A 27,172-nucleotide genomic window follows, 5' to 3' on the forward strand; every position below is an offset into this window, starting at 1 on the left:
TTGTAGTCTGGATTTGTATTTTATTTAAGCCAGGACTGAAAAAAGACATTTCCTTATCTTGTTTGCATTAAAAGCAAGATTTCACATGGCCACATACTGCATCAAGTTAAAGCCATACAATCAGACTCACTTTACGGTATAGCACACAAACAGTCCTTTGTGTGAATAGAAAGGTCTTTCAATTCCTGTATAGAAAATTTTGGAAGCCAGAGCATTTTCTCAACATTTTCTTACTTACAGGGGTAAGTGCATATTAGAAGAATTATACAGAACAAAGCGGTCAACTTCCATCCTAGTCTGAATGAAATACATACAAAATGTGCTGTTCATTATATAATTGCAATCATCCCTAACCGAGGGAAAGAAATCAATGAAGCTGAAGCCAAGTAACCTGTTTCTTTTGGTGGCCACCCTTAAACCTTGTATCCATTGTGTGTCTCCTTTGGGAAAACAGATGGGTTCTGAGTTAGGAAGCTTTTTCAAGTACTTCAGGCATCTCAGCAGCTTGTTAGTTTTTCAATTTCTTAGTCCTTTAAGTTGTTGTCTATATTTGCACCAAGCTACTAGTAAAATCAGTAACCGCCAAAATTTGTGCAGGAAAAAAAAAAAAAAAAAGAAATGTTTAAATGTTAACAATGTGTTGCTTTTGAAAATTTAACTAAGACAAATTAATAACAGCACTTCACTTTCAGAAAAACGGTTACAACGCCACGTCTTTTGGTGGAAAAAAAAAAAAGGAGCCGTTAACAGGAATGTGTCAGTGATACTTAGTGAGATTTCAGTCATACAGCAAATGCAGAATGCAATGAAATACTTAAGTGCATTTAAGGTTATATGAGTGGTTTTGAAAGCAGGCAGAATGTTATGTGATCGGAGGCTTCATTAGTGACAGCCCAAGAAATTCTTACAGTCTGAATAGATGAAAAACCTTAACCACTAAAACAAGAGGTATATAGTCCAGACTTAATGTTGTGCTTGAATATCAGCAAATGCTTTAGCCCTGCCCATCATAAATGGAAACCGTTAAGCAATATTATGCAGAATAAATGCAAATTTCATTCAAATTCCTTCTCTCTAGTTTGGTATGAGATTTTTCTTTTCATATTTCTAGCACAAGTTCATGCAAAACAACAGTAAACTCTACACATCTTGTGGTCTATTCCCTTGCTTTATAAAAAAAAAAAAAAAAAAAAAAAAAAAAAAAAAAAGAAGGACAAAGACTTCAAACTCTAGTGGAAAAATCGGACATTGTACACAGACCACCACAGTAAACAGAGGATCCGTTTTGGAATGATGGCTTCTCCAGGCTCGGCCAAGAGTGGCCACCTGGGAGAAATTTAGAGCAGCTACTCGACATAGACATAACATGTGGATTCTACATCTTTGGTTCCAGATTCCAATTCTCTGCCTTTTCCTTTTTCATCTGAAAATGTAATGATCATTTAAAAGCCACTTTAGCTGCTCCATTTACAGTTTCTCCACTACAACATCAAGGTTAAAAACCTTAAGAAAACCATTACATCATGCCTGTGGATGATTTGTCAAGCTAAATCAACTAATTTAGTTACATGTTCAAGGGCCAAAAAAGAAAAACCGAAAATGGTTTGCTTGAAACAAGAAATTCAATATGATACAGTATCAGTAGTGGAAGAAAATGTTGAGAAATTTACTATGAAGACGGACAAGGCTGTTGTATGGACTCAAACCTACCCTGAGTGAAGAGACAGAGCATGTGGAGTGACAACAGTGAATGCTACACTGAAGGCAAAGTCGTCACTTCCAGTGGGCACTGAGGCAGGGCACACAAAACAAACATGCGTCGCCTACAGAAACACCTACACTGCGCAAGAAACCGGGAATGTTTCATGTTAAACAGTCCTCAAGTTATATATATATTATATTATTATATATATATATAACTGCTAACAAACAAATCTGATATCTCATTTGTAAAGGACTGACAAAAGACATGACGTACAGTCTGTCACTTGGCCACATGAGAATGGTAGTAGTGGTTTAAACCACAATTTCAAACTTGAGGGTGGGACGAAATGTCCCGGCAAGATGCTAAACACGTTTTATGTGGACACTGACATTCATGAAAAGAAAGGCAAGCTCCCTATGGCAGCAAAAAAAAAAAAAGAGTCTAGGCCACTGAAGTAAGCAAAATGTGTAATTTTAGCAAAAAAGCAAGGACCACAGACAAAAAAACAAAACAAAAATAAATTACATGAAGCTGGACCAAAAAAAAAACAAAACAAAAAAGAACTATTGACTGTTGATGCTACAGTGCAATTACTCTTCTAGAGACAAGCACCTCCACTATAACACAGGCACTTGGGAGTTATACTAGGAAAGATGCTGCCCTGCCCCTCTCCTCCAAAAAACAACCATAGCCAAAAGAAAATGCTCAGCCTGATACTCATCAATGCTTGTTTCATTGAAATAGTTCTCCATAAATTGTTAAAATAATTCAATTTAATACAAACTCAAATCAAAGCTCGTATAGCAAATATTTAGCGCATATTTACATAATTCAAAGAGGCGGTGTGGCAATATCTGCCATTCCTGTATGCTGAAGGCCAATGGGTATGTGTCATTAGTGTCATGACATCAGTGATGTTAACCATGTTAAGTGAAGCTTAACGTCTCACTGATAAAACACAGAGAGAAAATAAAAGCTTGATTTGCTTTCTTCTTTATAAATACATCAGCATAAATGCAACTACGTTTGTACACACTATATACTTTTTGCAAGTACTTCTTGTTTTCGATGAATATGTTTAGGCTTTTAGCAGTAGTTGTAGCAGATTGCAACACTCGAAGCGACTGCTCGTTGAATGCAGCAGTGCGTTTCTGCTCTTGTCAGGAGGAGGGGAATGGGTGCAGTTAAAGGTGTCCCAAGCCAAGCAAGGCCCCACACTTTAGAGGTTTGACTGCCTCCTTAAGGAGAGAGCACCCATTACCTGACCTGCCACGCCACATCAAAAATTAATCACCACAAATAAACAAACAAACATAGAAAGGGGTCTGGAAATGAAAACAAAGAAAAGCAGTTGCATCTTTTCAAATATCTACCTCTCTTTCCCCCACAACATCAGAGCCTATACATCTGATAGAATCCCAACACTTTCGGTCTGTTTGCTGATTGATACACAAGGTGGGGGGAATTTTGGTCATGAATAGCATTTTTTTTTTCTCCTTTATGTCTTTACATGTTGATTTCCAGATTGGACAATGCTGTTGACGCGCTCATGCCTCGTTCTCCGTCGCTGGGGTGTTGTTGGCCGTTACCATTGAGTCGGGTTTACGAGTCATTCGGTCCAGTTCTGCCTGGACGTCAGTCAAACCCGGCTTCTGCCCTTGGAAAAAAAGAGAGCAAGAAAAAAAACAGAGTAATCTCCTGTAGTTTCTGTGTTGTATATAAAAATAACACATGCTAGTTATGTGGGAACCAGTTCGGTGGATGTGGATGAGTGCTGCATGCTGGTATGCATTCAAAAGCAGCATGCCGTGTGGCTACACGAATGCAAACTTACTGAGAAAGACATGAAAAAGGAAAGAAAGAAAAAAAATTGCATGGGGTTCTTTATCAAAGGGAAATTTCATTTACATGCTGGGCCATAATAGCAGGTAAAGAACAGAAAAGTGTTAATATATTAGAACTTCATGTAAACAACTAACAAAATATCATGAATGAAAAGTGCAGTTGGCGTGAATTTCACATCCTTCTAAGTATGAAAACCAGCGAGTATGAGATATCACCATCCATGGTGGCGTCACTCACACAGGCTTTTCAGCCCATTCCTTCTGGATACTCTCTCTGGCTCTAAAGGGTAAAACTCCAAAATAAACAGCATTTTCCAGCAAAAAACATGACAGAAGGTGATCAGGTGAACCTCATGAAGGATTGTACAAGTCATAATTCAACCCAAAATCCAAAAAAAAAAAAAAAAAAACATCCTCAGAATGTCCTGTTTTCCATGTTTACCAAGTTTTTGAGAACTTGAGACATTGCATTCAAAAGATATAGGCATATCAGTCACTATGGGCCATACTCATTGTTAGGAGTATCTTAAAAGGGTGCATACCCAATCAGACAAATGGATTGGGATGACTTTTTGTTTGCATTTTGCATAAAGAAACTGAAGTCAATATTATGACACACAATATGACACACAATTACTGAAGCATGTGAAATTGCGTCATAACCTAATTTATGTCACTACGTTAGATGATCTTAAAGTCCATGCTGATTATATCAGAGAAGGCAGAGAGAATTATTCATTCCAGTGTCTGTTTCGCTTTAAAACACGAACTCTGTCATACTGTGTCATTGTATCTGAAGAGTGCGAGCCCTCCCGCATCGCGCTGTTCCTGTCTGAACGGAACGTCGAAACATCCCACCGCTGTAAGGCCAGATGATATGAAAACTATGTTTCTCAGCTGGATAAAGCAAATCAGCTTCTTGCTTTGAAAGTTTTGATGGATGAGGATTGCAATCAAAGTAAAGACGATTGCGGTGACGTACAGGAGTCGTACATTAAAGGTGCTACAGAGGATCTTTTCGTTGACTGAGAAACCAAAGACTGTTACTGAGTTTTTGAAATGAGTGCATGCGTAAGAACAACCCCCCTCCTTCACAGCTCATTTCGAGGGAACGCCTCCCAAAACTCATGCACGAGTATTGGAACATGAGTGTTTACCACCGGCATTCGCTGTGTCGTGTTAGTGGATTCATTATGTCGGACTCACCGCAGGTAACTCATAATCTGCGGTTGTTATTCTTGTCTCCTGACAAAAACATTGCATGCGTCGCCTGTGGAGTGTGGAAAGTTACTGGAGCGCGCAGCCGCGCACGTCTCTCACAAGGAACGTCATGGCAGTGGACTGACAAGCTAGAGGGCCAATCCGCGCACGTCGCTCACAAGGAACGTAATGGCAGTGATTGACAAGCCAGGGGGCCAATCGTTTACGCGATGATCGCGTAAACGATTGGCTGATGTTTTTAAGGCCCTACCTCGTGCACAGATGATGTATATTAATATTATTCCTTTCAGTGCACCTAATAAATAGTCTTTTATCAGTTAGTAAAGACAGTTTCAAGTAATATTGCAAAAATGTATAAAACAAAACATCCTCTGTAGCACCTTTAAGCACACGTGAGTCCGTTATGTTGATGTGCATGTATCAGCATGAAATCATGTATAAGCACTCTCGACTAGGGCTGCACGATTAATCGCATGCTATTCTCACGCGCATTTCGTCAGTAAAGCCGGTTCCCTGATTACCGCTAAATCGCCATCACCTGTTTTTAAACGGAGCGCCTTTTAATAGACGGAGCCGTAGTTCACGGACAAGCCACGCAATATCGCGTTCATTATCGCAGGCGATTCATCTGCGATATGAACGCGATATTGCGTGGCTTTTCAGTGACCTACGGCTCTGTCTATTAAATGCCGCTTCATTTGAAAGCAGGTGATGGCGATTTAGCGGTAATCAGGGAACCGGCTTTACTGACGAAATGCGCGTGAGAATAGCATGCGATTAATCGTGCAGCCCTACTCTCGACGCACTGATCGAACATTGTATTTGTGCACAGACACATTTCAGTGCATTCACGTTGTTTTCACACACATTCAGGATAATGTTTGGATTTGTCCTGTGTACGTTGCTGTGTACTTCGTATATATGCAGGTCAAGGCGGTTGGTTTAGGTTTTTTTGGCATCTCCATGTGGTCCTGTTCAGTATTGCAACTTGACTTGTCTAAAATGTAAGCAAGCTCTTTGCTGTTGCAAATACTATACACTGAATTCTGAAACGTTTTTTTTTTTATGGGTGCTTTGGTGAACATAAATATATGAATTATATAAAAAAAAAAAAAATTGGTGTCCTATTTTGGAAAGACATTTTTACAAATTTACCTGAAAAAAAACATGTTTTGTGAAAATCACAGTTCAATCTGATGGTTTACTTTGCTGGATATATGCAATGATGGCAAAATGGAATTGTTAAAACAAGATAAATGGTGTATGTTTAATTTCACAATAAGTGTGCGATTAAAAAAATTAATCTATTGACAGTCCTAGAGTATGTTAATATATATTTTTTGGGGGGTGTATGTGTGTGTGTGTGTGTGGGGGGGGTGATATGACCCATACATGGCAGTACTTTGTGAGATTCACCTGTTCCTAGACATGACGCTGGCAAAGGAAGAATTTACCTGTTTTCTTGGCAGAACCTTGTACAGCCGCTCCTGCTCCTGCCCCTGGCGACCCAGGACTGCCTGGAACGCCTGTCTTTTTACTTAGCAGACTGTTGAAGAAGTTGGCCAGCACTCCCTCATTTGCTGCTGCTCCTATAAACATACACAAATTAAATATCATGACTGCAAGTTACAATGGGGAGGCCCAACTGATATTCACGTATACAGGAGGTATTCAAAAGCACATCCGGAATTAGAATTACCACTACTATAATAGTGAAAGGGTTATGGTTCCTTAAAGGGTTAGTTCACCCAAAAATGAAAATTCTGTCATTAATGACTCACCATCATGTCATTCCACACCGGTAAGACCTTCGTTCATCTTTGGAACACAAATTAAAAGATTAGTTCACTTTAAAATAAAAATTACCCCAAGATTTATTCAAGCCATTCTAGGTGTATATGATTTCCTTCTTTTAGATGAACACAATCGGAGTTATATTAATAAATATCCTGATGCGTCCAAGCTTTATAATGGCAGTGAACGGGGTAAACGAATTTGAAGCTTAAGAAAGTGCATCCATCCATCATAAACGTACTCCACACAGCTCCGATTTCCGTATTCAACTTACTTGGATGCACTTACTTGAGCTTCAAACCTGTTGCCCCCATTCACATCCATTATAAAGCTTGGATGCGTCAGGATATTTATTAATATAACTCAGATTGTGTTCATCAGAAAGAAAAAAAAGTCACATACACCTAGAATGGCCCGAGGGTGAATAAATCTTGGTAATTTTCATTTTAAAGTGAACTAATCATTTAAAATCCAAGAGCTCTCTGACCCCTTCATAGACAGCAATTTAACCAGCACTTTCAAGGTCCAGAAAGATACTAAAGACATCGTTAAAACAGTCGACGTGACTGCAGTGGTTCAGCCTTCATTTTATGAAGTGACGAGAATACTTTATGCGCAAAAACCAAACAAAAAATAACGACTTTATTCAACAATCTCTTCTCTTCTGTATCATTCTCAAACGTTGTTTATGTTCAGCGCTTCCAAGTTCTACGTCATAATGCCGGCTCATTATTGTCCGGCTCCTGTGTCAGCATCATATGCATACGTCGTACTGCTCACGTGTACAGCGTCGGCCAATAATGAGCCGGCGTTCGGACGTAAACACGGAAGATCTGCACTACGTCAACAGCCTAGGAGACTGACGTGAAAGAGAAGAGATTGTTGAATAAAGTCATTATTTTTGTTTTGTTTTTGTGCACAAAAAGTATTCTCGTTGCTTCATAAAATTAAGCTTGAACCACTGCAGTCACATGGACTGTTTTAATGATGTCTTTAGTACCTTTCTGGACCTTGAAAGTGTTGATTATATTGCTGTCTATGGACGAGTCATTTACCTCTCGGATTTCATCAACAATATCTTAATTTGTGTTTCAAAGATGAGCGAAGGTCTTATGGGTGTGGAACGACATAAGGGTGAGTCATTAATGACAGAATTGAACTAACCCTTTAATTTCAATGACTAACTACAATGCTCACAAACTGGCTATTAACTGAAAGATTCAATTAAAGTAGATTTAATTAAAGTGACTGAATCTATTCCTGCTGGATTTTGAAATGCTGTCCAGCTGAGCTTAATGATGGGAAAAATTCATTTTCACCAACTGGAACCAGCAGGAATATAGTGTTTAGGGAATTGTTCCAATGGTCTCCTCAGGGGGGCAGTGTTTTAAAGAGAAGAACACTGCAAGACAGAGGCAGAGGGGTGATCCAGCAAAATGAGATGAGTGTGGAAGAGAAAGAAAGAGAGAGAACAAAGTGCTCATATTTAGACTTGACTGCACAATCATGTGTTATTTGTGCCATCCTGATGAACAGAGAGCCATGAGATCACAAAGCTTCATTTAGGTTCTGCATCAAGTGGTGCATGTAATCTTGTGAGGCAACAAATCTTACCTTTCATGTTGGGGTCTGGTTTCTTCACCGCAGTCATGGGTGAGACACTAGCCACATTGGTGGGCCCTGTTCGGCCTGTCGGCCTGGGTGAACCAGATGTTGTTCGGGCAGGAGACTCCTATATACAAATGCACACAAACAAACAAAAAACAGGTGTTAGGAAATTGCAAAGCAATTCAGCAGATTTAGATTTCACACTACACAAAATTATTACTAAAGAGGAATCTAAAATGCAATTTAAACAAAGCGAAAGGATTCAGTAGCTTTTGTAAAATGATAAAGCGTAAGTGTCAAAACATTATCACACAAAATCCTCAAAGCAGCATAACAGTGTCACACTTAAGTGTGTGAGGTGAGCGTGCAGTCCGAAGTCACACTTACTGTTCCTCTTGTGGGTGTGGCTGGCTGCTTGGCTAACAATGACTGTAATAAAGTAAGGGAAGACAGGAAAGCTGAAATACTGCTATGCCAAACTTTAATAAGAAGCTTAAATCATTATTTTGAAATACATATGCTACCATTCAAACATTTGGGATCAGTTAGATTTTTTTTTTTTATTAAGAAATTAGTACTTTTATTCAGCAAGTATGTGTTATATTGATCAAAACTGATAGTAAAGACATATTCAAATAAATATGCCTTGGTGAGCATAAAAGACTTTTCTTACCGATGCCAAACTTTTGAATGGTAGAGTATTTTAAGTGAGTATTTTACTGACACTATACTATGATGACATTTTAATAAAGATACTTAAATTATTATACAACTATTATCTAGCTGATACACAACACTTTGTTTGTATTCCATGTCACACACAGTGATCTTTTTATTTCAAAGACAAAAAAATGAATGTTCTTGGTGAAATCAAAAGCAGCCGCTTAATAACGGTGACAGTGTTTACATGCAGCCTAATATTGTGTTAAAGGACCATTCTCAATAAAAGCCCCTCACATAAACACTGTTCACAATTGATTAAACCACATGGAGCCGTTCAAGATATCTGAACCACAGTGAGCATCCAGAGAAGTTTGCTTATAATGTCCATTAGGAATGAATTATTGTTTTAAAATGACCAAATATTGCGCAAGTAAACAGTATGCAGCAAAAACCCTGGGTCAGCCAATTAAACAATGAAAAGGCTTCACCAGCTCCTGGCTGGTCAGAAAACTGTGGAACCATGAGGGAAAATAAACAAGTCAAATGGATTTCACTGTATCTAATCAAACTAATGAGGGACAGCAGGAGAGCTCTGTGAGAGATGCATGATGACGTCAGAGAAGAGATCACTTGATTGGTGGAGGTTCGTCTTGGCTGCCTTTTTAATGTGTAACTTCAGCACTGAACGAAAGAAACCTGAACCTAAAACTGAAGTCTGTTCTCATACCTGCTGTTTCATGAGGAAGACCTGCTCATCCTCTGCACTGATTTCCTTGTCATGCACCAACTTTAGAGTCAAAAAAGGAGACAAAAAGGCAAATTTTACACAAGCAGTAGCCGATTAAGGTGAAATTCTCAGTCCAAGGTTTTCTCTCTTCTCACCTTTCGTACAGGAGGTTTTGTTATAAAGTCTTCAAAGGGATCTTCAGCTCGAACTGTTGTGAAGTTTTCATGCAGGATGGCAATTTTCTTGTCATTGTCCCATCCGGATGGACTATGTAGAGATTTAAAAAAAAAAAATAAATGTTTAAACAGAAACCGGTTTGACGGACTCGTACTAAATTGAATTAGACATGGTTCTCTTGCATAAAAAGATAAATAAGATAATAAAAACATAAATGCAATGTTTTTAGGGGATTTCAGAGATCTCACATGAACACAGTGTCCTTCTCCACCACTAAGGCAGGCGTTGTAAACTGGAAGTCGTATATTTTGTGCACCATGTATTTGTAGAGAAGGTCCAGGTTCTTCTCCTCTTTGACTGAAGTGTAAATCAAGCCAGCTCCATCTTTGAGACTTGATTAAGGGTAAGTACACAAAAAATGTTTGTAATTTTTTTTTTTTTTACACACACACACACACACACACAAAAAAAAAAAAATTGTAAAACACTACATAGCTGAATATCGCATTACACGTAATTCTTAAAGGTGCCCTAGATTATGTTTTTAAAAGATGTAATATAAGTCTAAGGTGTCCCCTGAATGTGTCTGTGAAGTTTCAGCTCAAAATACCCCATAGATTTTTTTTTATAAATTTTTTTAACTGCCTATTTTGGGGCATCATTATAAACGCGCCAATTTTATGCTGCGGCCCCTTTAAATCCCGTGCTCTCCGCCCACAGAGCTCGCGCTTGCCTTAAACAGTGCCTTAACAAAGTTTACACAGCTAATATAACCCTCAAAATGGATCTTTACAAAGTGTTCGTCATGCATGCGGCATGCATGCATCGGATTATGTGAGTATTGTATACTGTTATATTGTTTACTTCTGATTTTGAATGAGTTTGATAGTGCTCCGTGGCTAACGGGTAATGCTACACTGTTGGAGAGATTTATAAAGAATTAAGTTGTGTTTATGAATTATACAGACTGCAAGTGTTTAAAAATGAAAATAGCGACGGCTCTCTTGTCTCCGTGAATACAGTAATAACCGATGGTAACTTTAACCACATTTAACAGTACATTAGCAACATGCTAATGAAACATTTAGAAAGACAGTTTACAAATATCACTAAAAATATCATGTTATCATGGATCATGTCAGTTATTATTGCTCCATCTGCCATTTTTACTGCAACCGCTGCCTTCTGTCAGTCAAATAATAGCAGTGGATAGGAACTTCAACTATAACAGTAAATAAAACTTGCTAAGACAAATCCAAATTAAACCCTGCGGCTCGTGACGACACATTGATGTCTTAAGACACGAAACGATCGGTTTGTGTGAGAAACCGAACAGTATTTATATCATTTTTACCTCTAAAACACCACTATGTCCAACTTCGTTCAGCTTCCTGTTAGTGAGGTCAAAAAACGCGTTCTGACGACGGAAGTGATGTCTCGCCCATATACTTCAATGAGCGCGAGACATCACTTCCGTTGTCAGAGCGCGATCAGACCTCACACACCGCAAGCTGAACGGAGTTGGACATAGTGGTGTATTAGAGGTAAAAAATGATATAAATACTGTTCGGTTTCTCACACAAACCGATCGTTTCGTGTCTTAAGACATCAATGTGTCGTCACGAGCCGCAGGGTTTAATTTGGATTTGTCTAATCAAGTTTTATTTACTGTTATAGTTGAAGTTCCTATCCACTGCTATTATTTGACTGACAGAAGGCAGCGGTTGCAGTTAAAAATCATAATTTGCGTTCGACTGAAGAAAAAAAGTCACCTACATCTTGGATGCCCTGGGGGTAAGCAGATAAACATCAAATTTTCATTTTTGGGTGAACTATCCCTTTAATACTGGCTGCGCTTGCCTAATGCCTTTTATAATTTTGGAAACGTGGGCTGGCATATGCAAATATTGGGGGCGTACACCCCGACTGTTACATAACATGTAATGTTGAGATTCGCCTGTTCTTCTGAGGTCTTTTAAACAAATGAGATTTATATAAGGAGGAGGAAACTGGACTTTGAGACTCACTGTATGTCATTTCAATGTACTGAACTCTTGTTATTCAACTATGCCAAGATAAATTCAATTTTTCATTCGAGGGCACCTTTAAATGTAAAAAATATCTAATTACATTTTTTGCAAGTAAAAACATAAAACAGCTGTACAATTTGCAATAAAAAAAAAAAAACAACAGTAAAAAGGACATTCCCAGAAGTCCCTGCATGATACATCACATATTTTATGTAAATAATTTGGATTCTTCTTATTGTTATCAGTAAAGAACATTAGGGGAGTTTGTTACATTTTTTTTGAGTTAATGTCTAAACATGAGCATTGGCCATGTTTTTTTTCGATGAACTCTCACTCATCATGTAGCTTTCATTTTTACCACCTGGTAAAAAGAAAGGTAAAGAGCAGATTTTTGTACTTCAAGTAGATTGGTATATTAAAGTTAAATAACTTTATGAAATATACGATTATAAGTTGGAAAATGTACAGGACCAATATGCCACCACGTAATACTGAAACATTACAGTAAATTTCTGCCAACCACAGCTGCCATTTTTTTGCAGTAAATTTAAAAGGACTTTTTACAGTGTACTTTATAGGGAAAGTGTAATATTACAACAACACAAATGTTGAGTGTGTAGGATACATTGTAGACAGAACCGTCGGATGTGTGACTGAATGAAGTCAAAATGCTCCTCCTTGTAGTCGTGCTCCTTCTCGAGTACACTGACAGCATCACACTAAAAGACAGAGACAGAAATCATTCAGGAGGAAAAACTGTCTTAACATCATATTTGATATATCAAAACACAAGAGTGAAAATTGTCATTTTTGAGTGAACAACCCCTTTAAGTGTATTGAACCTTTAAGATCCTGTTTGCTTTTAAAATCCTAAAAATAGCAGACAAGCGCACACATGCTTAATGGGACTCATTATGAGGCAGCAGCCATATTTGTGAATGACTCAGGTTGTGGCCGATTGCCAGCCATAATCATTTTGGCAGGAAGAGGAGGTGCCGACTAGGCTGCTTAAAAATCCAGGAGGCTGCGGCTGCCATGACCATCACTGCAAATGCAAACTCATCTCTGCATGTCACAGACACCGCTGACCTTCTACTGAACCACAGGACGTACTATCTCACTTAATAATAAACACATCCTGTCTAGAACACTTAAAAAAAAAAAAAAAAAAAAAGTTAAAAATGTGATAACACAGCAATGCAATTTATAAATATAGCAAGCTAAACCTACTCCAGATATCTTGAAAAATCTGAAAATAATTCTCTCCATACAGTGAACATCAATGGCATCCAATGTTGTCTGGACCTCAGCATTCTTCAAAATATCTTTTATGTTAACAGAAAGAAGGGAGTAAATGACAATGTTCATTTTTGAGTTAACTGTGTTGCAGTAGGCCAGTGAAATGCTGCCGTTTTTGCAGATCTGTAACAATGATACTAATGCATATTGATAAAAACGATTTTTGTGCTTTCAAGTAAACTGGAACTGCATTCTGAAATTCAATCAGGCTCTATTCTCCTCTATCCCAGGGTGAGGCTGTTTGATCACTTTGCCTCTTGTTATTGAAAAGAACAAAGAGCGAACATTTTACTCTCAGACCTAAACCACCTCATTTAAAAAGGGGCTGTCTTTCATGCACACAGGGCTGGAGGGAGGCTAACAATAGAAGAGAACACTGAGCATGTTCTGATCCGAGAGAGCATGTGAGGGGAGCATGGTGAGTCTGCAGCTCTGGACCTGCAGGCTACTGAGACTCCTGAGATAAAGAGAGCTTTTCATCCACTTAAAGACACTCAATGATGCATCAGAAACAAAATTCCCTTAACACTGAGCAAAACAACTCAAAATATCTACTCAAATTTCCAAAACTGTATACCTACACACTCCTATTTATACACAGGACATACACTATCGTTCAAAAGTTTGGGGTCAGTAAGATGCTTTTTTTTTTTTCTTCTAAGAAATCGACTCGACTTTCAGCAAGAATGAATTACATTGATCAAAAGTGACAGTTTATAATGTTTTCCATTTAAAATCTGTCTGTTTTCCATTTAAAGTCTGTTTTTAATGTTAATCAAACAACCTAAATAAATAAATAAAATCGCCCACTGCTCTTGACTGAATAACTTTAATACAGTGAAGACTGTGCAGTGATATTTTACATTTGATTACCATTCCTGTACCGGAAAATCTAGTTTAGACCTACATAAAGAACTGTTTATTTCAGTTGTATATGTTTGCTCTATTGTATTTATTTGTGCTATTGCTCACAATTTGATTATTTGTTCTTATTTTATTACTGACTGTTTTTAACAATAATTAAAATTAATATGAGTTAGGCTAGTAGTTTTCTCCTAAAACTTAATTAAAAAGTGTGCTTCAATAATGTGATTAATTTAGAAATATTTATTACATTTATTATACTGATATGTTAAGAAAATAAAACACCTACTGGACCCAATGTGACAGGTCAAACGATTTTATCACCTTTGTGCAAACTATGAGCACTGGAATGCCCAGGTTGTGTGTGAGGACGTTGTCTCCCAGGGGCAGCAGCACACTCTCATCTTCTCCCACAGCTGCTGGCCCTCGTCTCTGGGGCGAGCTTGGCGTGGCTTCCTCTGGTTCTGCATACTCCTGGAAGGCCTTAACCACTGCAGAGAAGAGAGAAAGACAAAAGCAGGGTCAAACTTTTATACATATATTTACAGTAAACAGTGTCCAGAGGTACATCATACAGTTGACAACAGAAGCATCACATTACACATTACTATTTACATCATATTGCAATTTAAACCATATTATTTTACAAAAAAATTCTAAAGAAATTTAAATAAGCAAAGGCTACAGATCATGCAGAAATAAGATTTTTTTGCAATAAGCAGACAATGGGGGTTGAACAACATACTGGATTGATGATGACAACAAAAATCATTTATACCTCCAAGTTTGACTCATTATTTCTTTAAATGGCACAACAATAAATGTCTTAGTTGACCTGCTAAAATTATATAATCTACAAAGACGACTGCATCCAGGCTAATGTTAGCTTACTACCAATAATGAAATGACTGACGTTTGAAAGTGACATAACTTTATAAACATGGAGCTTGACACACAAGAACCTGTGATGTTTGTTCTCGTGAATCAAGCAAGCACGTCCGAGCTGCCATTTTTTACCATATTTGGACCACAATGGATAGACAGATCATGAGCGAAATTTAAAAATACAGGGTTTGTAATTTTGGGGTGAACTATCCCTTTAAGTCTTAAATAGCCTCAACCAATAAAAACCCATACAAATATAGAGAACATCCACAGATTTAGGACACTCCAGTCAGGTTACATGAGACCAAAACAGATAGTCTAATAAAAGTTGATATATATATATATATATATATATATATATATATATATATATATATATATATATATATATATATATATATATATATATATATAAAAAAAAAAAAAAAAAAAAAAAAAAAAATATTACACTACAAAATTAATAAATAAATCTTAGCATAGGCAAGGATTTGTAGCATGGTTTTTGGCCCCAACAGTTCATTATCTGTTGTATAACAAACTGCCAGAAATGATGACTTGTTGTGGACACATTTGAGCAGCCGATGCCTGTAGAAGAGCAGCTCAGATGTGAACAGATCTGACAGCATATTCTCAAGAAGACCCTGTCTGTGCCCTACATAACTCCTCATCCTCACAAAGCACTACAGAACACAGGAACATCAACCAAAAACAATGTTAGTCACTGCTGGGCTGATACACAGTATAAGAAGAGGGCATGGTGGTGATGTGCAGGGTGGCTGGAATGGTCTTTTATTGGCTGTAAATAGAGGGGGTGGTGAGGGAGGGAAAGGGGGAGGAACTTCCTCAGGAACCTTAAGAATGCAGCTCCAGATGACCCAGAAACCAGGCAAGCTGCACAACTTCCTTTAACGTACTGTTAAAGGAACAACATGCTGCTGGAATAACAGACACACCAGTCTTAAAAGCAGGTTTAATATAAACTACCATTTAAAAGTTTGGGGTCACTAAGAATTTTTTTGTTATTTTTTATTTTTAAGAAATTAATACTTCTGCTCGGTTCGGTACATACCTCGGTTTTGAAATCACGGTTCAGTGTGGGTTCAGTACAGCATGGGGGAGAAAACTAAACATAAAATTGCTTTTTTAATTATTATTATTAAAAAGTGGTTTACTGAACAAATTGTGTCTCTGTCTTTAAATTAATTCAATTATAATTAAAAGTTTAAGGGAAAATAAATATCTCTGCTAATGTTGTAAACTAAATAGGGAGCCCTTACTTGCACATTACTATAATATTAAAGGTTAACAGAGCCCAAACTATTAGCCTAAATTCAGTTGCTATTTTTTTTTAGATATTATTATTATTATTATTTTTTTTTTTTGCATTAAAGGGGCAGTTCACCCAAAAATGAATACTAACCCATGATTTACTCACCCTCAAGCTATCCTAGGTGTATTTGACTATCTTCTTTCAGATTAACACAATCGGAGATGTATTTAAAAACATCCTTAGTCCTCCAAGGTTTATAATGGTTGTGAATGGGGGAGCCGCGTTTTGAAGTAAAAAATAATGCATCCATCCATAAAAAAAAGAAAAAAAAAGAAAAAGTAATCCATACGACTCCAGCGGGTTAATAAAGGCCTTCTGAAGCGATGCGATTAGTTTTTGTAAGAAAAATATCCATATATAAAACTTCAATTCAAAATATAGCTGCGAGCAGCGATGGCGGGCCCAAGCCCGGTGGCACCGCCACCCCGGTGGCTTCAGGGCAACTGTGCACAGCGGGCAATAGGCATTTAAAACGGTTAAACATCAAAGGACTATGTCAAATTCACTCCACATTTACTGCACTACAAGGTGCTGCTATAGAGCCCCTCCTCCCTGCCCATTTTCAAAGTATTACATGTGCCAAGTTTTAACATTATTCTGATGAATTTTGAAGCAAATCAGGTAAAAATAAGAGGGTGATCTCAATGTATGCTGAAAGTGACACATTTTCTGCTTCCAGTTGGTGGCGCTATGACTTTGAATCACAATAGTCACATCCATGTGATCAGCCTTGTACAACGAAGACTAAGCCGAAGTTTCATCAAAATCAATTAATGTATGCAGAAGTTATAACACTTTGTTTCCCTTTTCTTGCCATAAATTCGTTGCCTCGCCACGGCCAAACCATTTGAGATATCCAAAATCCGTTTGCAATTAAACAACTTCAATGTGTTAGCAACAAGTTAAAAAAAGTTTGGTGTAAATTGGATAAACCCTGTAGGAGTAGTAGTATAAAATTCATAGCCTGTTTTTTCAAAAAATTAACATTCAAACCAAAATAGCTGACTTCCTGTTGGTCGGAGCTAATGAATGTAAATTAGAAAATTGTCCGGCTTGATGAGAACAATATGTGTACCGAGTTTGGTGACTGTAGGAAAAACAAACCCCCCCACTTTTGTCAAAAGGTGGCGCTACTGAGCCCCTCCACCACGCCCATTTCTATGGCTTTGTCCATGTCTACTGGTTGACAATATTGATGTGTGTGTCGAGTTTCATGCAATTTGAAGCATGTTAAGAGCCTCAAAAACACTCAAGAATATTATTACAGTTTGACCTGTTGCCATGGCAACAATATTTTCAAATATCAAAAATCCTGTCATATGTCTACATCTGCTGTGTATTGACATTACACTGATGAAGTTTGAAGCAAATCAGGTAAAAATAAGAGGGGGATCTCAAAGCAATTCAAAAAGTGATACACTTCCTGCTGCCAGTTGGTGGCGCTATAACTTTGACTCACAATAGTCACATCCATGTGATCGGACTACTACAAGCAACACACTCGTGAAGTTTCATAAAGATCAATATATGTATGCAGACGTTATAACACATTTCCTGTTTCCTTTTTCTCGCCATAAATTCGCTGCCTCGCCACGGCCAAACCGTTCGAGATATCAAAAATCCGCTGGCAATTTTTAATCATCAATGTCTTGACTTCATGCTGACGAGTTTGGTGGCGATCGGATTAATCGTCTAGGAGGAGTATATCAAATTCCAGAGCATGCGTTTTTCAAACAACCCTTAATAGCTGACTTCCTGTTGGCGTGGCGTTTAACTTAGAGCACGAAAGTTGTTCGGCCCGATGAGGTCTATATGTGTACCGAGTTTCATACTAATACGTGCAAGTTTGTTCAATATATGGACAAAGTTTTCAGACTTTTTTCAAGGGGGCGCTGTCGAGCCCCCTGCCACGCCCGGGTACCAGCCTCTCCGGTGTCCTAATGGCCGCGGATTCCAATGTGTGTGCCAATTTTCAAGAGTTTTTGAGCATGTTAAGGCCCCCAAAAAGCCCCGGAAGACGGAAAAAAAAATAATAATCCTTAGAAGAACAAGAGGGCCCTGCGCGCTTAATTCGCTTGGGCCCTAATAACTAGCTTCCGGCGGACGACCGTACACAGAATGCTCAAATCGACATGCGCTTAATGAGTAATCCTCTGACGCGATGTATGACGCAGAATGTTGGAGTATCGTAAGCTTAGACACCTCTCTCGGTTCAAACAAATAGGGCTGTGCAACAAATTTAAGCTCCTCTTCTCTTATATCGAAATCCTCCGAAATGTCTCTTTAAAAATTATCGTTTTAGACTTATAATCCATGACCGATGATTTGTTTTGCTCTATCCTCTGTGCCTCCATGTTCATCATTACGTTGTGCGTCAAGTCAAAGGATACTCTTCCGCCAAAAATCGACTTGCGCATTCTGCGTACGGTCGTCTGCCAGAAGCTAGTTATCTGAACTTATAAAAATGTTATATTTTTGTAAGAAAAATATCCATAATGAATATATAAGCTAATATAGTGCATATATTTAGCGAAAGAGTTCAGTTCTCTAGTGAACTGACAAGCTGTGGACACAATGACTTGCTTGAGGTAAATGTAATGCTACAAGACATTGTTTACAAGCGGTTAAACTGGTGTCTTTCCACAGTTGAAACACTGAGCGATTTCACGAGATATACATTTCAGTAAGTTATACGATTTCTTTCAACATACCTTCAGATGTTCATTCATGTTTATATTCTGTAACTAGTATTAAAGAAGTGATGGTCGCGTTCACTCGCGCTCTATGCTGCGGCTTGAACTGAGGAGAACATTGAAGAGCGTCAAAATGGCATTTTTTGTTTGAATTTCATGACAAAATGGACAATTTGGAAGATAACACTGTTTCTTATCAAAAGTAACAAAACGTGGAGCTTATTGTGATTTTTGGTGATTAATGGTGGTTAGGCTACAATGCGAAAATTCATGGGACGAATACATACCATTACACCCCTAATTACTATTTAATGAAATGTCAAGGAAGAAAAATTTGTGATATAAGGTAAAGTGAGGTCAACCTCAACAATGGGCCAGTGCTGGCCCGGTGCATCAGAGGACGTTCAGTACGCCATGAAAGTACCGCGGTCTGTACCATGGGTGGTGTATTGCGGTTTTTCGCTTCTAATTTTGTTACACCCCTAAATATTACACAATATTAGTGTTTTTTTTGGGGTTTTTTTCAACTGTAGTGTATATACTAGATTCATCATATCACACTTAGTTACCCATACCCTGTGATGTGGAGTTTATATAAATGTTTTCACAGGAGCCAGTGAACAAGATAATCTGTTGCGAACCAATAAACTACTGTGTTCTTTTTTTGACAAAGAGTCCATTAGGAAATTTTAATTTTTCCAGAAGGCAAGGCGTTTACCATCTAGTGATTCATCTTAAATTATAATAGCCAATAGGCAAGAGTTAAATATCACATGGCACAATCTGCAGACATTTTTAAATAATAGCCTTGATTCTACTGCCTCATGTTATTTCCACAGTTCTCTAAACAAACTCAGGCTGAAAAACATAGTGAACATTTTTTTAAATAACTTGATCAGCCTGTTTTCACCACACAATCAACATTAAAGTTATGGTAATCTGTAACTTTCTTAAATCAATCTGGGACCTCTTCTTAAATCAATATGACTGTATTACTGTACTAACCTCAATCAAAAGAAGCACCAGTTTACAATCACTTTCTACAGTCGACTTTGACCAGCTTCCACAAACAAGGGTGGGGACGGTCAACAGAATACACACATCCAGTGTGCATTTGCAGGTATTAAGTCATCAGAGTGCTAACAAGTGTATCTATCAAATCATGATGACAAAAAACTAAGTTGTAAATACCAATTAATTAGTGTTGTATTTGTAAAAAAAAAAAACAGCTATAAGGCCACACAGAAAAGGATTTCCCAAGCACATCCACAAGTCTACAACAACAACAACAACAACAAAAATACATACAAAAAAAAAAAAAAAAAAAAAAAAAAAAAAGGTTAGTTAATGTGTTAGCTGACTAAGAGCTGTGAGACGGTATGTTTTAGCGCAGTGGTTTGGAGTTGTGCTCGGGTGTTGTGCTCATGCCCTGCTTACAGCAATGAGTCGAATGTCAGGAACGTCTGACTGAGCAGACCATGATGCAACGCCTTGAAAGAGAGGCTGAACTGTCCTTCCCACTAGAGTGCTGCTGACATCACTGAATCCAGTCAGATGTAAGGAGTGAGCAGAGGCTTCTTGTGCTTCTTAAGGAAGCAACGGCTCTTTTACTGGGTGGGTCAGTTTTACGAAACTGAGAGCAGCTTAAGGCTTAATGTGTTTGGACATTAATTCAATACATCCAACATTTACCAACTGTGGGATGTGAAGTTAAAAAATAAAATATACACCATGCTCAAGAGTGCGAGGTCTGTAAGATTTTTGAAAGAAGTCTCTTATGCTCACCAAGGCTGCATTTATTTGTTTAAAAACACAGTAAAAACAGTAATAATGTGAAATATTGATACATTTAAAAAAAAAAAAAAAAAAAAAAAAAAAAAAAAACCTGTTGAAAACCTTACAGAATTCTTTGATGAATAGACAAAGAGGAAAAATAAATACTTACTGGTTGCATATTTTGAATGGTAGAGTATAATAAAACCAATTTCTGAGCAGAAATTAGCAAATGAGGAACAGTGGATAGGTTACTAATATTGAAACAGCAACTATTTCAACATAGACAATGTATTAAAATGGGGAATGTAGGCTATTCACAACAAAACTGTAAATATGGGATGATGTGAATGTTTCAATGAAACATTTAAAACGAACCAAAAATAAACATTGAAAATCATCACAGAAAGCATGTTCTGTATGATGAAAAAATAAAAAAAAATAATATATATATATATATTAGAAAGATAAACACCATACATTAAGGTGGTGGTCACAGAGCTAGTGGTTCAAACTGCCATCAAATGTGTTGTAAAACCACTGGGCTTTGTATTTCATACGCAAACTAAAAAACAATACCATTGCCAAACCACTTCCCCATTCTGCTGTCACAGCCCTGTTTATAGGGCACATGCAGAAACAGTCATCCTCAGAAATAGCCTCTCACTTCATGTCTGAGCACTCTGCCTCTCACTTGCACTACAAAAACATTCAGACTTCTCAAACGCTATTGTACCAGCTGTATGTTATGTTTTCATAACGCAAAACACCTCAGGTAATCAAATGTTTGAAAAAAAGTTTCAAAAGTTTTAAACTTTTAAAGGTGCCCTAGATTATGTTTTTAAAAGATGTAATATAAGTCTAAGGTGTCCCCTGAATGTGTCTGTGAAGTTTCAGCTCAAAATACCCCACAGATTTTTTTTCATTAATTTTTTTAACTGCCTAATTTGGGGCATCATTATAAACGTGCCGATTTTATGCTGCGGCCCCTTTAAATCCCGTGCTCTCCGCCCACAGAGCTCACGCTTGCCTTAAACAGTGCCTTAAAGTTTACACAGCTAATATAACCTTCAAAATGGATCTTTACAAAGTGTTCGTCATGCATGCGGCATGCATGCGTCGGATTATGTGAGTATTGTATACTGTTATATTGTTTACTTCTGATTTTGAATGAGTTTGATAGTGCTCCGTGGCTAACGGGTAATGCTACACTGTTGGAGAGATTTATAAAGAATTAAGTTGTGTTTATGCATTATACAGACTGTAAGTGTTTAAAAATGAAAATAGCGACGGCTCTCTTGTCTCCGTGAATACAGTAATAACCGATGGTAACTTTAACCACATTTAACAGTACATTAACAACATGCTAATGAAACATTTAGAAAGACAGTTTACAAATATCACTAAAAATATAATGTTATCATGGATCATGTCAGTTATTATTGCTCCATCTGCCATTTTTCGCTATTGTTCTTGCTTGCTTACCTAGTCTGATGATTTGGTTGTGCACATCCAGACGTTAATACTGGCTGCCCTTGTCTAATGCCTTTTATAATGTTGAAAATGTGGGCTGGCATATGCAAATATTGGGGACGTACACCCCGACTGTTACGTAACAGTCGGTGTTATGTTGAGATTCGCCTGTTCTTCGGAGGTCTTTTAAACAAATGAGATTTATATAAGGAGGAGGAAACAATGGAGTTTGAGACTCACTGTATGTCATTTCCATATACTGAACTCTTGTTATTTAACTATGCCAAGATAAATTCAATTTTTCATTCGAGGGCACCTTTAAAATCCAAAATATTCACTTCAAGCCCTAATAAATACTACTATTTAGAAGTTTGGGGTCAGTACAATTTAAAAGAAATTATTACTTTTATTCAGCTAGGACACATTAAATTGATCAAAAGTGACGTTTGTAATGTTGCAAATGATTTCCATTTCAAATAAATGCTGTTTTTCCTCCCCTTTGGATTCAAAGAATTCACGGTTTCCAAAACTGTTTTTAACATTCATAAGAAAAAAGTTTCTTGAGCGCCAAATCAGCATATTAGAATGATTTCTGAAGGATCATGTGACACTGAAGACCGGAGCTGAAAATAACATTTTAAAAAATATTAAAATAAGAAAACGGGTAAATTGGAATATTTAACAATAATACAGTTTCACTGTGTTTCTGATCAAATAAATGCAGCTTTAGTAAGGGGCTGTTTTCTAAAACATTTTTTAAAACATTTTTAAAACATATTAATTAAACATTTTTAATTAATAAACATAATTTTGACTAACACTTACTAGTGAGGCAGTATTTGTGACCACTCTGATTCTAACAGCAAGAGTCTGACAACACAGGTCATGCAAATTCAAAGCACAAAGAGTGCTTCATACCCAGACTGTCATCAAACCATCCTACAGTGCAGGCGGTCCTGCTCTCATAACGCTCATAAAAAAAACTGGATCAGCACTCATGAACAAAACAATTTTAATAAAAGCATATGATGCCCTAGATTCACATGACTTTCTATATTACTCGCTGAATTCACAACAGAAAAATGTTCTTTAATGTTTAACGTTCATTCTTCAATGTATCAAAAAACAACCAACCAAAACCATTAACCTCTGCACCTGCTGTGTTACAACGTATTTATTAGTGTATTTACTACCGCACCACAACAAAATGTAAGTGTCACTATCTGCTATTGAATCTAAACATTAACATATGATCATTTAAAACATACCAGAAAAGAATCAGAACTTCGCCAGAGAAGGCACATTTGTAAACTGACATAGCTTAAATGTTAAAAGGTGCCCTAGAACCAGTTTTTACAAGATAACAAGTAACATACAAGTAATATAAGTCTAAGGTGTCCCCTGAATGTGTCTGTGGAGTTTCAGCTCAAAATACCCCATAGATTTTTTTTAACTGCCTATTTTGGGGCATCATTAACTATGCACCGATTCAGGCTGTGGCCCCTTTAAATTGCGCGCTTTGTAAATGCGTTTTAAATACAGCGCATTTACAAAGTTCACACAGCTAATATAACCCTCAAATGGATCTTTACAAGATGTTCGTCATGCATACTGCATGTATGCGTCGGATCATGTAAGTATAGAATTTATTTGGATGTTTACATTTGATTCTGAATGAGTTTGATGGTGCTCTGTGGCTAAAGCTAACATTACACACTGTTGGAGAGATTTATAAAGAATGAAGTTGTGTTTATGCATTATACAGACTGCAAGTGTTTAAAAATGAAAATAGTGACGGCTCTTGTCTCCGTGAATACAGTAAGAAACGATGGTAACTTTAACCACATTTAACAGTACATTAGCAACATGCTAACGAAACATTTATAAAGACAATTTACAAATATCACTAAAAATATTATGTAATCATGGATCGTGTCAGTTATTATCGCTCCATCTGCCATTTTTCGCTATTTTTCTTGCTTGCTTACCTAGTCTGATGATTCAGCTGTGCACAGATCCAGACGTCCTGCCCTTGTGTAAAGCCTTGAACATGGGCTGGCATATACAAATATTGGGGCGTACATATTAATGATCCCGACTGTTACGTAACAGTCGGTGTTATGTTGAGATTCGCCTGTTCTTCGGAGGACTTTTAAACAAATGAGATTTATATGAGGAGGAGGAAGCAATGGTGTTTGAGACTCACTGTATGTCATTTCCATGTACTGAACTCTTGTTATTCAATTATGCCAAGGTAAATTCAATTTTTAATTCTAGGGCACCTTTAAGCTATATCAACATTCATATTCCCAGATCCCACCTGCCTGATATGGGTTATTTTGTACTGCAAAAAAGTTCCTCTAGCTGAACAAACATCCTGCAGCTATTCATGATGACCAGTGACCACTTAAGAAGAATAGCTGAAGAAGATAGCTTAAGTTAGATGTCATGCACACGTAATCACCCATAATCACACTTGAATCTGAATGACCCCTGCAAGCAAACAGTAAGGTGTTGGTACTAATACATCCTAGTAGTAAAAGAGCAAAACAGCACTTACTCCTCTGCTCCATCTCTCTCATTTCCTCAGGTGGGATCTTCAGTTTGTCCACGTGCTCACGTAGCACACTCGCCCACTTCTGCAAAGACTCCATAATGGTCCAAGGCCGTGACATGTCGACCACAAACACAACTAGACTGTCCTTCAACGACTCAGAGGTCACTGCAAACTTCAGCAAGCCTTTGTGGTACAGGTCTCCATCCAGGATCCACACGCTGCAGCGGGTTAAATCTGGAAGAGTTTTTCGTAAATAATAATAATAAAAAAAAACGGAATAAACTGCATTTTCTACAGACTGAATAAATGTACCCAAAAGAGAATAAAATATTTATTATATAATTTATGTCATTCTAGTCTTATGTAATTTGTTTACAAAACAATATATGAATATATTGTTTAAAATACAATATACTTTTAACACAAAATAGGCAAATGACCCAACACCAGGAGTTTGATTGACAGGCGATCTAACCAATCATAACGCCGAATCCGCCATTTTGTCCGACAAAGCAGTCAGGAGAGTAAGCAGATTAACATAGGTGGACTTGAAATTGAAAAAAGGTGCGTACTGACGTCTTTAATACAACATTCCGTAACATTTCAGAATTTATATATGACCATTTATTATGGTCATTCATGTTTATTTGATGCTATAAATGAACTAGTAGGAAGAGATGATCAGTTCCACAATGTATTTTTCACTGCGTGAGAACAAGATGTGTGGCAAGAGATCGGCATGGCTTGTCGGACATAGCAACAGTAACTAAAGTGGGCGGGTCTTTGCAAACGGTCAGTTAAATAGTTAAATCAAAGCTATGACAACTAATCTTGCACCAAAGCTTAATAATCCTTAAATATTACTTTGTTAATTCTGTTCATTCTTTATAACCTTCTTTGACCCAGTTTAAAATCACTTACCCTCTCGATCTTCATCCTGGACGCTCAGGTACAAGTATTCCAGCCCTCTACCTTTCTTACTGTGCTCGGATCCTTGAAGTTTTGCCATGAGTGTGGTTTTTCCTGAACCATCCTCCCCTGAAACATCACCAGAAATCATATCACTCATAAATCATGACACATTGGTGCACTGAATAATAAAATCCTAAGAATGTAAAGACAAAGAAAATTTCTTCAGATATATGCCTTGGACAAAGTTAAAGAGATAGTTCACCCAAAAATTAAAACATTCATTATACAATCACTCACTCATGTCATTCAAAACCTGTATGACTTTCTTTCCTATGCAGAACACAAGATATTGTGATGTTTTTGATCATTACAATGGAAGTCAATGATAACCAAAACAGTTTAATAACAGCATTCTTCAAAAATATCTTAATTTGTGTTCCACAGAAAAAAGTAAGCCATACAGGTTTGGAACAACATGAGGTCAAGAAATACTGGTTAAAAAAAAAAATAAAAAAAAAAAAATCATTTTTGGGTGAACTATCCCTTTACCAGCTTCATACATTGTATTCAAAGATATTTGCTGAAGGTTGCACTTGTATTTAAATGAAGCAGCATACATGTCAATAAAAAAGTACTTTGAATAAACTATGAATTTAGATTGAGAACACACACACATATATATATATATATATATATATATATATATATATATATAAAATATTAAAAAAGGCACATACCGAAAAGCACTATATTTTTCCCAGAGGGCAATTTAGAGCTTGAGCGTGTGGAAACTTCGCTGAGGATTGAAGTCCTGAAAAACAAAACAAATGAGCACCGATCACTTGCCATTCATGACATTAGCAGACATGAGCTTTAAACCGTAGTCAGTAGTTGGATGTTTAGTTTCGTCTGCAGACGAACTGTAACTATGTAATATAATGTTAACAAAATATCCACAAAAAGTCCGTTACCACAATGAACCCCTCACACAAGAGCTGGATGTCAATCAACCGTTAGATTCCACCAGAAACCCAAAACAACAGTCAGTTTTCCTGACACTCATCATAAAAATCACCGTCCGCATTCAAATTTAATTAGCAAAGCAGTTTCATTAGAAACAACTTGAACCCTACAGATCTCATGTAAACAGCTGAGTTTAAACAAATGCTAGTCAATAGCACACAACAAACACCAGTGATCATGACATGGCAAAAAAACCGAGACAATCTAACGTCTCAGGAGACTTTCTTTATTATTTAGCCCGCTGTAAAGGTCTAATGTAGCCTGATCCAGACTTTGCTGTAAGTTTATGTTAAGTGTTTTGGGCTCATCCGGGACCGGCGTCTGAACTGGGCAGCACCCGGCTGGTGACAAAGCAGCACATCACACTGTCAAATAAACTGACTCCTTGCAAAATCCGCTGCACTTCTGGACACTTTAAGGGTATCAGCGTACCAGAGATTTTGTCCTTCATCATCTTCGTTGCTGTTTTCCATAGTGTCGCCTGTCCCGGCTGCGCCCAGTAGCTTCTTCTCTAAAACGGGAGCCATCTTGAGTGGAGAGGCACAAAGGGAGGCGCACACTGAGCGCCTGAGGACCTCACATGAGATGCTTCAA

At 37.4% G+C, this 27,172-nt stretch overlaps 1 protein-coding gene across 2 annotated transcripts; it reads right to left on the bottom strand.

Moving 5' to 3' along the window:
* On the bottom strand, positions 1-27,172 carry dync1li2 (dynein, cytoplasmic 1, light intermediate chain 2). Of its 2 annotated transcripts, none has more exons than XM_048184664.1 (13): positions 27,011-27,172; positions 26,293-26,366; positions 25,565-25,681; positions 24,647-24,877; positions 14,257-14,423; positions 12,395-12,488; positions 9,988-10,123; positions 9,718-9,829; positions 9,563-9,622; positions 8,560-8,601; positions 8,179-8,296; positions 6,225-6,359; positions 1-3,357 (listed from the first exon to the last, which is right to left on the bottom strand). In XM_048184664.1, the coding sequence occupies exons 1-13, from the start codon at positions 27,103-27,105 to the stop codon at positions 3,341-3,343; spliced, it is 1,398 nt and encodes a 465-aa protein (XP_048040621.1). In that variant the 5' UTR covers positions 27,106-27,172; the 3' UTR covers positions 1-3,340. The 2 variants fall into 2 exon arrangements, with proteins under 2 accessions (XP_048040621.1, XP_048040620.1); XM_048184663.1 differs by having other exon boundaries at positions 1-3,362.

The sequence above is a fragment of the Megalobrama amblycephala genome, linkage group LG3, assembly GCF_018812025.1.
Source record: "Megalobrama amblycephala isolate DHTTF-2021 linkage group LG3, ASM1881202v1, whole genome shotgun sequence".
In the NCBI taxonomy this organism is placed as follows: domain Eukaryota; kingdom Metazoa; phylum Chordata; class Actinopteri; order Cypriniformes; family Xenocyprididae; genus Megalobrama; species Megalobrama amblycephala.

Excerpts from the sequence above, each read along its gene's own strand:
- dync1li2 (XM_048184663.1), bottom strand. The coding sequence starts at position 27,105 with ATGGCTCCCGTTTTAGAGAAGAAGCTACTGGGCGCAGCCGGGACAGGC. Across the intron at positions 24,878-25,564 it reads CCAGGATGAAGATCGAGAGG|ATTTAACCCGCTGCAGCGTG; the intron begins GTAAGTGATTTT and ends AAACTCTTCCAG. Across the intron at positions 3,363-6,224 it reads AGGTTCTGCCAAGAAAACAG|GGCAGAAGCCGGGTTTGACT; the intron begins GTAAATTCTTCC and ends TTTTTTTCCAAG.